The 16,444-nt window shown below is 36.2% G+C and overlaps 1 protein-coding gene across 1 annotated transcript in view; it reads left to right on the top strand.

Annotated features, from left to right (window-relative positions):
• LOC105627495 (CLIP-associating protein 1-A) overlaps positions 1-16,444 on the top strand; it is a 42,024-nt gene that overhangs the window by 9,664 nt on the left and 15,916 nt on the right. Inside the window, exons 2-5 of the mRNA XM_012208775.1 lie at positions 4,400-4,505; positions 5,079-5,250; positions 5,325-5,501; positions 5,698-5,774. Coding sequence (XP_012064165.1) covers positions 4,400-4,505; positions 5,079-5,250; positions 5,325-5,501; positions 5,698-5,774 — 532 coding nt within the window. The remainder of the gene's footprint in view (positions 1-4,399; positions 4,506-5,078; positions 5,251-5,324; positions 5,502-5,697; positions 5,775-16,444) is intronic.

Here is a 16,444-nt window from a genome sequence, read left to right as displayed (position 1 = left end):
TTTCTTGTTCTACTACTAAAACTAAAATAAATTATTAATTTAATTTAATATATTATTCTACTAGTGTAGTAAGTAATATTACTCTCTCTCTCTCTCTCTCTCTCTCTCTCTCTCTCTCTCTCTCACTAAATAAATATTTACTCACTAAAAGAAATGATAGAAATTAAATTAATGGTTTTTGTATCAAATAAATATACGTTTATATTTAGTAAATATTCATTTGGAACTATTCAAATAGATATTTATTAAAATTTAGTATTTTTTTTCAGTGTAAACTTTCAAAAATTAGAAATAAGAAAAATTAAACTTTCGTAAAAATGTGGAAAATACAAATTATTTTCAACATCTTTATTATATCATAAATAATTTTTATCTTCGACCGCTGCCAACCTGCGATTTTTAATAAAATTTTAGGAGGGAGAACCAGACTTCGCTTCGTCTTTATTTTGAAGAAATTGGAAAGTGAAATATTTTACTTATGTCATAAGGAATTTAGATTGCAGTTGGAGAATTAAAAACGAAGAGAAAAAGAAAAAATATCAACATTCTGCATTTTATTTTTTGTTCGCAATCAGAAAGTAGAAAAATACATGTCATCGCCGAATCGGTTTCAAGGGATTCTCAACCGACTTATTTTTCAAAAGCTGAGCTGCTCGATTACAAGACAATTGTTCCGCTTATCTCAAGCATTTTTATACGAATGCTACGTATAATGTGTCCGCCTCGTGAACTCAAAGCGGATTATTATCTTAGGATTCCGTGAATTTTGTGTATACTCGAGGATTTCTTCTTTCATAACGTCGAATTACCGAATTAACATTGTATAGTGCTGTTTTGCCTCGGAATTGTTGCAATAAAACGAGAACGAGAAATGCTGCGACACTATCGAATTATGCTTATCTCGCGTATTGAGAAACATTTGTCTCACGACGCACAGAGAGATAACCGAGGAATATGGGCTGCCAAATATAGTTCGTTGCAAATCGCATGATGACTCTCGACACAGTGAAATTTTGCATTTTTCCCTTTCTCGCCTTTCGTCACAGGATGAATCTACAAAGAGCTTTGCTGAAGAGCATATTACGATTTCAAGGAAATGAATCGTTCAATCTCTCGTCTAATCTCTAAATAGACTTTATCCTTTAAATTATTATGTAATTCTTTATTTTACAATTTTAATAATTTTGACAGTTTTTAATTCTTATAAAATATTTTATCGCGGTTCTTATTATTTGACTTAACAATAATATATAGTGTTTTGTTCTTGATAATTGCAAATTTGCCTTAATGTTTACTATTTAACTTTTTATTTCGAGAATAATTCATATCTAAGTAACACGTCGTACACGAATATGTATTCTAAAAATGTATTGATTTTTATATTTGATTTTAACATTTACTTTTTAAGTTTTAATATGTTTAACAAAGCTTCAATACAATGTTTCATGTCCGTGATAAATCATTTAAATTATTTACGCATCTATCACTTTAATAAGATTTTTAGGGATTCCAAAGAGAGTCGAAACGTTCAAAATAACAAAGACATCAATCCAATATCTGATTGTTCACTAAATAATTGCGCCGTTTATCGTTACTGACTCTCATTAGCCTACTATCTTTTTGTATTGTTTAAAATTTGAGAATCCTAATATAATATCGTTATTCTTTATCCCAAAATAATTAAATGCATTTCATGTTGTTATGATATATATTATAGAATATTCTCGAAAATCCGACGAAAAATGACTCGGCTTTCCCGCATTCGTGTTCGCTTTCGTAATCGTCGTCGGCAGATCTCGTCTCGTTTCCTGTGGCTTTTCTGTTAAACTGCCAAGAAGTTCAGCGACGTATTTGATACCAGATATATCTCGTATGCCTGAAAATACGCGTCCCGTATTTTCGACGGAGGCGTGTATTTCCCTCGGGAGGGTCTCTTTTCCGTCTGATCACATGGCGCCTTGCAAACGCGATACGTTTCTGCAGAAGGAAGAAACGTGTGCAGCCTCCCACGTAGCGCTAACAACAGTTTTAACGGATCGTGCACCCAAGTTCGACAAGTAAGGCCGTGGATCTCTCGCCCACACACGTGCCGTCGTGTACGACTTCGCATGATGACTCTTCTCGCGTGTTGTTTCTGTTTAGTCCTTTCGCTACAAAGAACCTCCGGTGGTTTTCATCGTACATGCGCTTTGTACGAAGATCTGTCATAATAACTTATCGAAAATTTTTATTTAACGACGTACAAAGTACGAATGTTCAAAATTGTAAAAATTATTAATTGTTGGAATTTTTAGGATGAAATTCCAATAATTTTGATTTTTTTAGTATAAAAAATGGGGAATTTTTTGAACTTTGATAAGAAACTATTGAACTATGAAAAGTGCTACTGGAACTATTTCATTTTTTTTTTTTTTACATTAATAGAATATGCTAATTTCATAGATCCATTTTCTGACCTTAATTGATTAATTTATATATACAATGATTCTTCAAGACAATATTTTTAGGTGCAAATTTTTGTTTGCGTTGTTATAATTGTGCATTGAAAAAGATCTTTTATTTAATACAAAAATTAATTTGATTTATCATTTTTTTATTGAATAAATATTTATCGTAAGTAATGTTTAGTATTATTTAAAGAAATATGTATTAAGATTTAGCAAATTTTTGTCAGTGTGTTATTGTTTCTATGTTGTTTTAGTTGTGTATCGTTATTTTACCTAATAGATAATTATTGCAATTGATATTGAAAAATAATAAAGATATATAGGTACAAATATAGATCTTATCAAGATGTTTACGTTTTATGAATGCAGTGTAGCGTAGAAATATAACGTGTAAGTCACTTGATAGATACAATCATGAATGGATTAGAGATGCATGTAGTTTTATCGAGAGATTGAAGATAATAGCGTAGAAGAGCAAAACCAAAGAGGAGAGCAAAAATTCTCGGTACTGAGCAATGATGTCACAGCCAGACGATAGCCCTGAGAGAACGTTTACCCCGTGGCTCGAAAATAGGTTTATACGCCTATGTATAGCACTTCGTTAAATGTATTTAAACGTCGTACTGCGACGTTTAAACACTTTGCAGTTTGTGATGGCAGTGTACAAGCTGCTCAATGGAAAATTAAATTTAGCAATGTTCACCTAGATATTCTCTTTAGATTCGAGATATAAATGTTATATATTATGGGATATTAAAATCGACACGTTAAAGATATAGTATTATCGTTGGCGTTACTCAGTGATTTGTGTTATGACTTCCACTGTAATTACTATGCAGTCGCCTTTCGCGTGCGTTTAGCAGATACTAAATTACAATTACGCTGGTGGATTAATTGAATTGTGCATTTTCTTGATTAACAGAAACCTGCATTCTGTCTACGTATTGTATTACTAAAGTTGTAATCACAAGTGCACTTGCGTCTGGCGAGACTCGCATATTAACGAATGAGAAGAAACACAGCAGCGATTCTCCGTCTTCAAGAGGATGGAGTTCGTCTCCCTCTGGATCGATATGTTTGCATCACGCGAGCTGTCAACATTGCATGAGAGATACGATCTCTTAGGCCTACTCCTCTATTTTCATACTCTCTCCATTTATATCGTAGTTGTTGTTGATTAGAAACAGTGATTTATTTTTGTTAAATGAGTTACTAGATTTTATTCAAAAGAATAATTGATATCTGATATCTTTTTTTCTCTGTTTTGACGTTGAGTCTTTTTTCGTTGGATTATCATCCAAGGAAAATACTGAACAATATAAATAAAGAATATTGTGTATAACAATACAAAAATGAAATCATCACAAATTTACGACAACAAACAATATTTCTTTGCAGTGTCATGACTTATAATTACATTATATAATCATGACCCTTGAAAGCACAAGCACAGCCTTTAAATAATAATAAATCAACATATGCTGTTCAGAAATATAATCATTATCGTGAGAAATGGAGTAGAAAACTTTGCTCTACCCTATTTAACTCATGTATCTTATATACTTATCTTAAATATTTATTTTGTATACTTATATTTAACAAAACAAAAATTATTATATTATATAATAAAAATAAGATATTTTTTGAATGACATAATCCCGTTTTTCAAACGCGAAGAATGCGAGAGCAAATTGCGCCAATGCGCTTCTATTATTAACCTGCTTTTTCGCCATAGTTGGAAGTGTTAATTAATATACCATAATGGAGTTCCATATAAACGCTTTCTGTGCTCGCTAAATTAACCGGTAGACCTCGATCGCCTTGATGCACCGACCGCTTCACGCGAAAGCGACGACGCGATCCCACCGAAGGAGGACAATCATTGCCACCGCGGCTATAATCGGCCGATATGCGCCATAAATTCAAACAACGTACGTGTTCTTCTTTTGCAGGTTGTCCAGAATGGTTTAGAGATCCTCACGTATCTCGCAGATCGGATGGGTCATGACTTCAAACCTTACATCTCCACCATCATTCAGCCGACGATAGACAGGCTAGGTGAGTACGGGGCGTATTTGTTCCATCCGTTTGTCTCGTAAATCGTCTTCGGGGAAGAATCGACTAGCACGATACGCGATATCGAAAATTTCTATTATTATTTACGACGATCGATAATTCTACAAACGACTCACGATGGTCGATAATTGGCATCGATAGAAGCTCGTGTATATTTCGGTTTGTAAATATCCCGTATATTCGCGATGTAAAGATAGTCGGGGATAATTTTAACATCAGGCATTAATTAGAAAGTTATATCATCCCTATAGACCTGTATCTCGAAAGTGTGATGAGTTTCACGAACATTTCGCCGTGTATTGGGTGAATCATCGTTAATCACTAAATGAGTTTCAAATAGAACGATCCAGAGTGACGTTTAAATGCCTCTAATGAGGTTGAAAAAAAAAGTCTATGACAGATGTATACACCATATTTGTCGAGAACCGGTCCGCCGATTGCTTTCAGTTGTCCCGCGAAGCCGACATCAAGAATAATCGCATGCACACGTGCGAAGATATTCGATCCCAATTTCACGTGTATACAAATCGACAATTAAATTCGCATTTGACATAGGTGACAGTAAAGATGCTACCAGGGAGAAGGCGCAACTGGTGCTCCTGAAAATTATGGAAAAGGGATGCATGTCGCCTCAGAATCTTCTGGATAGACTTCGTCCAGCCTTCAATCATAAGAATGCAAAATTACGAGAAGAGGCCCTGATTCTGTTGACAACTACGTTGAATGAGTGAGTGGTGTTTGAAATAAATTATATTTACGAAAAGAAATTGTTTTTTTTTAATGGAATTTGAATTTTTCCAGACATGGAGCAGATGAGATGGCACTATCGGGGGTAATTCCGAGTATCGTAAAGCTGTTGTCGGATCCGTCGGAAAAGGTTCGGGAAACTGCTCTGAACACGCTGGCGGACATCTATCGACACGTAGGCGAGAGATTACGCGTCGATTTGCAAAGAAAACACAATGTGCCGCAAGCCAAGTAAGTGAAATGGACGGAGAAAGCGATTGTCTTTCGGCTTTCGGTCTGCATAGAATTTCACGATCTCTTGATCGTGATTCAGTCATTCAAGAAATGTTTCTCTTCCTCGTTAAAAATTAACTGATCAGTGCGATGCGTTATAATGAAAATCTTTAATCGCAACGTTATATAAATCCGTTGTCCATTCTGCTTACAGAATGCTCCTGCTAATAGAGAAGTTTGATCAACTGAAGGCCGCCGGTGATCTTTTACCCTTGGCAATGTCGTCCGACGGTGAGTAGACTGATTGAATTCTCTGGCGCTGCGGGGTACCACTTAATTTAAGCTCGCCGCCGACAAGGACGACGACGGTGATGATGACGACAACGAAAAGTAAGGCGCGAGTCGCCTAACCACGCGGCGCATATCGCTATTCAATATGCGCACGAAGGCTTGTATCGTGCTGCCATCGTGCAGCTCTAGAGTTTAACACGCGGCGATCCTGCCTTAGCATGCAGGAAGACTCCTCCATTTGTCTGCTCGCCCCGCCTCGTCCTCCTCGCAGCTTAGCATTACGTATACATCATGAATATTTACCGAAGACCGCGTGTTCCTCGATGTGATGGGAATATACTACTTCTACGATTTCATGTACTTCGCAACCGACTTCGATTTAATGACATGTCGATATCTTGGTCCGATCGGAATTTTACTTCCACATTTCCGGCGAAGGAAGAACGAACAACATTGATGATATTGAAATAACGATATTGGAGAAGGAAGTTGCTTGCCGTTCCGTTGCATAAAATTTCGTTTCCTTGAACGGTGATACAATGAGGTCGCTGATTCGCGTTATCTGCTCACCGCCGGGGAGATTACATAATATTGCATTCAGAGCGATAGAATCGCGTGTGATATATCGTATCGGTGTATTGTTTCAAGCGCCGTACCACGCCTGTAATCCATACCGAAGCTGAAGCTATCCTGCTTCGAAACGGACGGCCTTGCAATGGACGCTGCGACTGCTCGGCTTGTCGGCGTTCGAATTTCGGTTGCAAATATTACGTGTCGCACTCGCAATTGACACTTTCGCTTCTCGATTGAGGAAATAATCCGCCGTCGAGATCGATGATGAGAGCTAAAGTTCGCCCGGCGACAATTTCGTCGTTGCATTCCGCTTACGCAATCGATCGCAACATAAAATGTTTGCGGCTGCTTGAGGAGGAACTTCCTTGAGTACACGATTGCAACACTCCACAAATATCATTCTCGCTTCTATATCTTTCCCAAGGTTCATCGGAGTTCTGCGACATTTCTCGTTCGAATGCCATACGATTATTAGTTTCTGTCATTAATTGCCGCGTTATTCACGGTAATTCCGTGAAAGGCCAGGCGATTCTCATCGTTCAGCAAGATTATTTATCGTCTAATATAAATTATTCTTACAAATCAAAGTAATTAAACATTTCACAGTCGCGAAATAAATGATAGGAAAATTGACTAAATAATTACTGACAATTAATGCCAGGCTATTTATCATTCTGGTGAAAGTAGCAATTAGAATCGATGGCACATATTGATGTGGCATGTTTATGAATTATATACTTTCGTTATCCAGTGAATTTTAAGTAGATTCCATGAAATTTTTTTCACTCTTTCCTTTCTTTTTTCTCTCTCACGCAAATCTATGATCGAAGATGCGCGCAATTCTGTTTTCTTTGCTACACCCTGCGCATATACGATCACGATTAGATCATACCTGGGCTTGGCAAGGAGAAGCCACGGCGCTTCGCTTGATTTCAGAGATATTAATAGAACTCAAAATAGCCGTGAAGCGCTAATGATGATCTTCCGCGAAGCCTCCGACCATCCCCTTCATGAACATTCGAACTTCCGGTCGTCCGGCAAAGTCTGAGGGATCAGTCTCGAGCGTTATTAGAGCAACACGTTCTGCACACTGATTACATATCTATGAATATTTCAGCCTCCTGTTAAGTTACGCTCTATAGCGGATTACAGAAGTCTTAGCGTTACTATGTCGAATACCATGTACATCTAGCATGCCTCGTATATTAACTTGGAACCATATAATTTAATCGAGCTTGCAGCGTGAAGAAAATTCAATTTACTCTCGTAATTAAAATAATTCTGAGAAATCAATCTTTGATCTGCCGTGTTATACAGTCAGTTATCGATGTCTATCTGCTTTATTCATTCATGCATAAATGCGAACAACACTTTGCGTACATTCAATATTTTCTATCTTTTTATTATTTATGCATACTTCACGGTCATGACGTAACCACGCTCGTGACACTCATGTTTTGACGACCAAATTCTTGTTCGTCGAATACAAATCAGAGAATCGTAGGACAAACATTTTTTTTCGTAATTCATCGCAATAAAATTTCTGTGACAAACACATCAATTGCATCAATTAAGAGAAATAAATTTATTTTTAGTCAAAGCGAATCTTCGGCTGGTATTCATAGTCTGTTCTTATTTTAAGACCATCTTAAAATGCTAATACAGCTCTCTGATTGGTTTATAACATCTTAAGACGATCTTAAATATAAGATCCGAACTATGAATACCGGCGTAAGTGCTCAAATATTTCACACAGATTGAATTTATATACATAAATTTGGCACATAGAAATCTTTTTGATTTTAAAACACAATCGTGACTAGAACGAGAATAATAAATTGATAAGCAATTTAATAATGTTGATGCTAATAAGATTGGAATCGTCATCGCGGTATCCTCAAAGCGACGCAGAAAGGTTATGCGCGCCCGGCGAGCGAATAAAAATTTGCATAAGTCTCGTTTTCACTCTCTCTTTCTTCGTGACCCCGTGCAATGCGATTGTGTTAGAAGTTCGCGTTAAGGCACGATTACACCATGTTCTTTTCGAAACACGTTCCTCTTGAGTCGTTTTTCGTAACAGAAAAGATGTAGATGAAATCGATGAAAGTCAACGATAGAGATGCGTGTGGCTATTGTAAAAAAATGTAATTTATATATCAAAATGCAATACATATATAAAATATATTTTATTATATATATATATATATATGTATATATATATATATATATATATCAATTGAAATTTTCTAACTTGTAAAATCGATGAAAATCGACGATAAAAACATGTGTGGCCACTGTAAAAAAATCTATTTCGTATATACAAATAAACTGACAATTTTTTAATTTATGTATTCAAATTCTGACATGCTTACAATTTTCGGTATACAAATATAAATTGTTAAAATCGATCAAATGAAGTAATATCTCGAAAGTTCTAAAGATCTAGATTTAAAATTAAGTCCTGGATTTAAATTATCGTATCTTAGACTTCGCATAAACTTTAATTACTATGTGCCAATCGTCGCGAGAGAATAATTCGCGTCAGCGTTCCCGCGATAGAAATTACTTGTCACGCGATAGAAACTACCCTGTTTTTCGTAAATTTCGCATCGCTACCCGCGTTCGCTTTTAATCTCGCGTCTTATTATGCGACTTTACCCAGAGGGCAGCGAGATGCAATGTACACGTGCGCAAGTGAAAGGTAGGGTAACACGCAGATTTATCTCCGCAAAACAGCGCTCTGTTCCACGTTGCGCCGGTGTGCGCACAATCAGATATGAAAATACAGAATAATACCCTGCTGCCCTTTCATCACGCGTTCTTTGACCGTTGCCCTGTTACCCTTTACGTAGCCTGGCAACGGAATGAATTGTCCGAATCTCATCTCCCTCAGAAAAGTCGATTAATGATTAATAGTGCCTGTTTCCACGCAAAAAAGAGTCTGATTGTACTCTTTAAATCTGAACTCTCTAAATCAGTGAATAGTGTAATTATCCAGTGGCATACTTAGCACTGATAATCAGTGAAATTCAACTAAAAAAGGAAGAATGTTTGAGTTTATATAACTGACATTTTCATGTCAATTTCAATCTTCCAGTATCGTATTCATTGAATTTAAGCATTAAAACGAGGTTAATCAGATCACATAATAAAGATTAGCTAAGTTAGGGATCTCATATTTTTAATTCACTGGCTACTAGTGGCATACTTGGCATTGATATTAGTGATTAATCACTGATTCAGATTTAGAAAATATGAATTGAAATTTAGATTGATGAAAATGAATAAGTTAGAATTTTTTAGTGAAATCTATTATAATTCTTGTTGAAATAACCAGAATTCTGATTGATATTAACAATTTCCTTCGTCCATTTTCAGCCAGGAATTTTTCGTAATGCATTATATAATATATTATAGATTAATTTTAATCTCTGTTCAGTTTACTCTTCATCTTTTTCTCAGAACTGTAAAAAGAAGAAGAGCAAAAATTGAACTGAGGTTAAAGTCTATCTACATTGGAAACAGGCCAGAATTATTAATATAATTCTGTTTAAATTTCTTTAATCATTACGATTTGCGTTGATAACATTGGCGTTAATGACATCAATTTCTGGCTTATGCTTTGCGATGTGTTTTGTAAGACGAAAGTCGAAAATGATGGAAGATTTGTTGGACCGAGCAAACTGGGAATCAGAATACTTGGAAAATCTCTGTTTCAGGGCTTTTGTATAAAAAGGGACAAATTGCTCTGCAATCGTATAGTAATTGTTTGCCTAACCCATGACATACGGCGTCGCGCACGATAAGCGTATTTATGCGCAATTATGCGCAATGTATATGCGCTATTATGTAACGACGAGCTATTATCGCCTGCCTTTGGTGCAGAGGCCGTGTGGGCGAATCTTCTTAGCGTTGTTTCTCTAACGGCAGTGCCTCGCACGCGGGAATTGACGCTCACATTTTCCGATGCCGATGATCTCATGGCGCGTGACGCCACTCAGAAAATCTATAATCAATCGTCGCTCGCGGCTTTTCTTTCATTTTCATCCCGGAACAGCGCCCTGTTTTGCCTGAGGTTCTTATCTTATCGTAATGAAACATCTGTTAATTCATAGTTCGGCCCATAAACATCATGTCTTTAAGACAAGCTGTATAAATTATTATTCGTTCCGGAATTCAAATTGTACTTTTCGTTTAATGATTGTATTTAGAGTACTTGTATTTGCTTTAACGCAATATTCAAAATTTGCTGCAAAAACTCGCGAACAAGGCAAATAAGTTAAACTTATTAATTAAGATTATATCGATCGAATGATATAATCTTAATTTGACGATAATCTCTTAAAGATTTTTTTTTTTTAATAAAAAATTGGAAAAAGAAACAAAAAGCAAATCGAGATCTACGAAAATTCTCGATCACAAATCCGACTTTATTTATTAACTTGCAATTTTTCAAATCACTATCTTTGGTGATCAATGCTGTCAATTTCCTGCGCATTTTCGAGGCTCTTGTATCATTATTTTCTCGCTCGGTGAAGGTCGCTTGAAGAGTACCTAGTTTAACGATCAATTATACGTCTCATTCTTTTTGCGATTCGAAACGCAAAAAAAACGGAATTCAAACGCCGACTTATTTTCGCTGATAATAGTCCATAATGATTCCTGTCCTGTTCTATTGCTCTTCATAAAGTGACCTTCGAGCACAACATACCACTTTGGTATTCAGCGAAACCCGCATCTTCAATCGTTTGCCATTTTTCTCTAAGTCCACATCTACTATTATTCGGGATCTCTTTGAAGTTTCTGTAAAAAGATAAAATCTGAATTATTTAAAAAATCTCTTGAGAAGATGTCGACTTTTCATGAAGAGTAACTTGACAATTTTATCCCATTTTCTAAAAACCACAAGATAGTTTGTTCCCGATTCTACGGTTAATATTTATATCGCAAGTCCCATCTTTCTCACGTCTCAAACGTCGCAAACTCATGAGTGCAAGACGTTAATTAGCAACGAATTAAATTAACTGCTAACTCGCTTTCACTAAAGACACCTGACGTGATTCTCCGATAGTCGGGAAACGCACGGGAACCGTTCGCCGGAAGCCGTATATTTTCTAACTTTTTTCCCGCTCTTCCGTAACACTCCGTTCCGTAACGTCTTGAATTTCTAAAGAGGCGGACGTCGCATCGACGACAAACTTTCTGAAAGAACAGAAGACACAACTCCTTCAGCCCACCTCGCCGTATTCGCATATATCTTAATTATACCGTTAAGTATAATTACTGATATTTCCATCGTGCATATGAATGCTGGCATAAAAACGAGACAGACAAGGAGAGAGAAAAGATGGTACATGATGCGGTCACAGAGAAAAATTACGTGCGTTTAGAGCTCTAAATGTATTAAGAGTAGCACAAACGTCCATCATGTTTGTCCTAATAACTATAGGGCTGTTCTTTTTCCACCTTAAATTCTGAGCTGATGTATGTTGATATACAATAAATTATAGTGAGATAGCTACAGTTTGTTTCACTCTAACTTGTTGCATTAGTTCAGAACTAATTCAGAATTCTTCAAGAAAGAATAGATCTCATCATATTAAAGAATTACTAAATGCTTATTGAACGATAAACTATCAAATAAAAAATGTTGAAATAACGAATAAAAATAAGAAAGAAAATCGCCATTCAGCTCACAATGTCAGATAAAATGTTTGCGCTATTCTGATACATTTATATGCTATTCTGCATGCATTGGCCTCGTTTTTTCAGTCCATCCGACTGAACTTAAGAAAATCGTGAAATATTTCGCGACACGTAGTGTTGCATCATGGAAATCGTGGCATAGCCACGATGAATCGAGGCGTTTATACGCTCTTCCGGTATTTTATATTACGCCAAATGATTGGACTATTCAGCGTCGCTTGACCCTAAAGCGTACGCAATCGGGGTCCAACATATAGATAAAAATGTAAAGTAATATGCGTTAGAATTCTAATAAATTTTATAGAATTGGCAGATCTACATAGAAACAAGCCACTTGTGTAAAATTTATTTCACTTTTCTCATAAATGAGCGATCGTATGGTACTTTTTACGACTGTATTTTTACATTACGATACTGTATGATACTTTTTCGTAAAGTAAATCTATAAATTACTATCTCAATAGAATTTATTTTATTGACGAATATTTTTTTGTCTCAGCAGACAAAATTTACGGTAAAAAATACAAATGTGTAAAAGTCTTGAAAATACGATTTACTGTAAGTAATAATCACTTGAATGAATTTACTATAATCATGTAATAAAATATACTTTTTACTCTCAAGCAAGTAAAGTTTTTCATAAGTTGAGTAAAAATAATCAGAATATTCTTACTAGTCTTGTAAAGTAAAAATTATTCAATTACTTTTCTCTATGTAAATTCTCTATGTAAATTCAACTCTTGAAATACATCGGACAATCTTACAACATATTTTAAAAACCTCCTTGATGACTTATTGGAAAGTATTAAGTTTAATTTAAATGCACACACATACAATTTAAACTCGAAAGATTAATTTTTCAAGTTTAATGATCGAGATGTATGCGATGTACTTTTGAGATATGCAGATAAATATGAATAATATCAGGGAAGCGCAAGGACGTAATTTTGCTGATCGTTATAGTTGAGCATTATAATCGCGTATCGATCCGCTTGATCCAACCGCAACAAGCTGTATCTCGTGCTTAATTATGCCTTAATGCATCGCGTCGCGTGTTAATTAAGGGTTGCACGATATTCCGCCGGCAATAATTTATTACTCGCTTCCCGCGGAAACGCGTCGATCGACTTGTTTCGATCCTATCGAGCTCTTGGAATTGACGATGCATCAGAAGAGCTGGTGTTTGAAATTAACTCTTACGAGTTCTGAGTATTTTTTTTTTTTTTTAACTGAAATGACGACTTCTAAATAGACATTTCTGAACATTTTCAACCATCTTGATATCGCTGAAATTATTACGAATAATAATAATTTCTATGGAAGACAATATTACTTTTTAAAACTTTCAGAGTGAGATTCCACAGAATTTAGAGGAGAGAATTATTTTAATATAAAAAGTAGTGACTATATATTACTATATATTAAGTAATAAACACAGGTACATAAAAGGTGAGGTTGCAGCTAAGAAAGGCTACGCTGATGATGTCTACCTGATAAGAAGAAAGTAAATTCATCAAAGGATCCACTGCCGAAGTTTTCGTGTGAATCTTACGAAACATTCACACATGTTTACGTGTCTTTGATCCGAAACACGCGAGCGAACTTAACGACAGATTTACGAGGGCGGCATTTCGACACGGTATGCGTCTCTCGGTCCTTTCTTGTTTGTTACAGGCATAATCGAGCCTTATTTTGCGATACACATTAATCTTTTTTTCTCTCCTCCATCTTTCACTTTCGATCACTTCTGCCGCGACTGGATCGACGGACTTTTAAAACTCAACGCAAATTGAATCGGACCGCATCAATCACTCACCTGTTTCGCGGTCAATTTGTCGATCCTTTCGAAATTTTTTATGGGATCGGCTGAAAAGATTTAGATGGGAAATGAAAAATAATTTACACTAACTTACGCTTTTAAAGCATAATGTGAACAAAATGGTAGACATGTATGAGTTTAGTATATTGCACATTACTCTCTAAAACTTTTAGAGTGGATCACTCTCTTCTAGAGAGTGAAATCTCATTCTTAAAGATTTGAGAAAATTTGTTCTCTTTGTTAAGACGCACAATTTTCACTCATATTCTTAATTTCTTAAATTATTTCTAAATACAATAGAGAACGTCAATGAACGGTCAAAGTTAAATTGTTTAACTTCATTATTTTAAATTAACATACTACAAGTAGGAGTAGTGGCGATTTATAGAAATGATCAGAAAGAACTCAAATTGTATAATTCATCATCGGAATATGGCTCAGGCATATGGCAAATCGGCAAATGACATTTTCGGGTCTTTGGGACGATGCAGTAAAGTAAATCGATTAGTCAATGCCTGATCTCGATTGCTCGCTGTCTTTTTATGCTCTCGACGGTGAAATTCGGCCGATCTCATCTTTGGATGTTAATCTCCGATAGAAAGCACAGACGAAAGCCGCGCAGATGCAATTCGCACCTTCGCACGTGAATGCAAAGCGGCGGAGGCAGAAAGCTTGACGCACGCTCGAGCATGTGCATCTCTCGGACGATTGCGACATCTTCGACTTTCTTGATCTTGCCGGCGAGATCGGCGTTAATTATCTCGCGCACCAATTAGCCCATAATTATTGACAGGACAATTCGGCTTTCACGTATCTTTTTGCCAATCGGGCTTGGGGTCCCTTTCGTGAACGATTGCGCCGTGCGAGACGCGACGAAGCAAATAACCGTCCCGTATTAGCCTTCAGAATGTAATCAAAGGTTCCTGCCGTGAACATAATGTAATGACGATCGACAATCTTAATTATTATTATTATTTTATTGCATATGACCTTGATTGATATTAATGCACGTCTTTTCTGTAATATTCGACGTATATGAGTATGGACTTTAGCAAAAAAAAAGAAATTGTATTATTTCTTATATATATTAAAAATAGTATTTATATGTAATATATATATTTTGTTGGAAATATATAGGAGACTTTTCAACAAAATAAACAGATGTTAAAAGGAACAAGGTAATTCAATCTTTTCAATTAATGATATTTTTATTATTTATAACTTCCATGTGTATCAAAATGTAAATCAATTCATTTCTGTGATTAATTTCAAAGTAAACAACGTCCACATTAACGTTAAATAATAAGCTAAATTTGAGTCAAATTTAATACATTTTTTTTTATTAAATTGTTTAACTACTTAATTAAATTAAAAGAATATATTGGTAGAAGCAACGGCGACTTAAAGAAATGATTAAAATAAAGTAAAAATAACTCAAATTGAATAGAATTTAACATTATGAATAATTAAGTATATAAAACGTGAAAATTTATTATAAAATAAAATAAATTAAATACAAACGCGATCGTGATGGATGTTTATTCAGAGATGAAACTTGGAATACACTGCTTGTATATATAATTTAAAGATTTTATACATACGACGTACGTCACTATAAGCCCGTTTCTATCAAAGTATGCTTCTATTTTTATTTTGATTCAACTGTCTTTTCATCTATTTTTAAAATTGGAAAAAGATGAAATGCAAGATGAACTGAAATTAAAGTCTATCTACATTAGTAGAAATGGGCATAAGCGAGTATAATCGAAGAATCGAAAGTGCGTTTTCGTGACAGTAGAGATGCCATTGTCCCCCATGACACACTTGACAATAGCGTCGCTGGCATTGATTTTCCGGAATCGATGATGGTGACCGTGTAGACCGTCTCCTCGTTCATCCCTAGTCTTTGGCCCCTTCCAGCGGGACATCAACGATAGGGGAAGGTCCGTGTAGGACCCCCTCCCCCCCCTCTTCTCTCTCTTTCTCTCTCTCAGCTCGGCGGCTTTACTCGCGTCCCGCGCATAAACGCTTACTCTCGGTTGAGAGGTTGACTGTTGAGAGTAAACGAGTCGGTGTTTAGCAACGTGAGAGACGTACACGCCGTTGTATAGGCAACCTCGTATCACAATGTGTTGAATTGTGTCGTTTTCTCTCGTGTTTTTCTATTTTTCCCCGGTGACACGTGCACGAGGAACAAGGCGTTCTCGTGATTTCGGTCGTGGAGATCGGTCATCTCGATATCGAGAGAGGACACGCGACGGCGATTCCTATCTTTTTTTGTGAAACGCAACGAAAAACACGACGGTCGCCGTAACGAGGAGTGCACGTATTCTTTGCCACTACGTGGAATCGAAAATTGCATTGCTGTTTGTTGTGTGTGTTGTGCGTGCCGCTTCGTTCTCCCGCCAAGACCGTGACTGTGTAACGTTACTCGACTGTTGCTCGACCATTTCGCGAAGCGAGGCCACAGTGTTTACTTCGCGCGAAAACTTCTAACGATAAGTGCGTGCGTAGTGCGTTATCGCCTCGTGTCGTGTCGACGCTATCGATACCTACCATCATGCGACAGCGC

This window comes from Atta cephalotes, assembly GCF_000143395.1.
Source record: "Atta cephalotes unplaced genomic scaffold scaffold00009, whole genome shotgun sequence".
Taxonomy (NCBI): Eukaryota; Metazoa; Arthropoda; class Insecta; order Hymenoptera; family Formicidae; genus Atta; species Atta cephalotes.
This window is presented reverse-complemented; position numbering and strand designations above follow the sequence as displayed.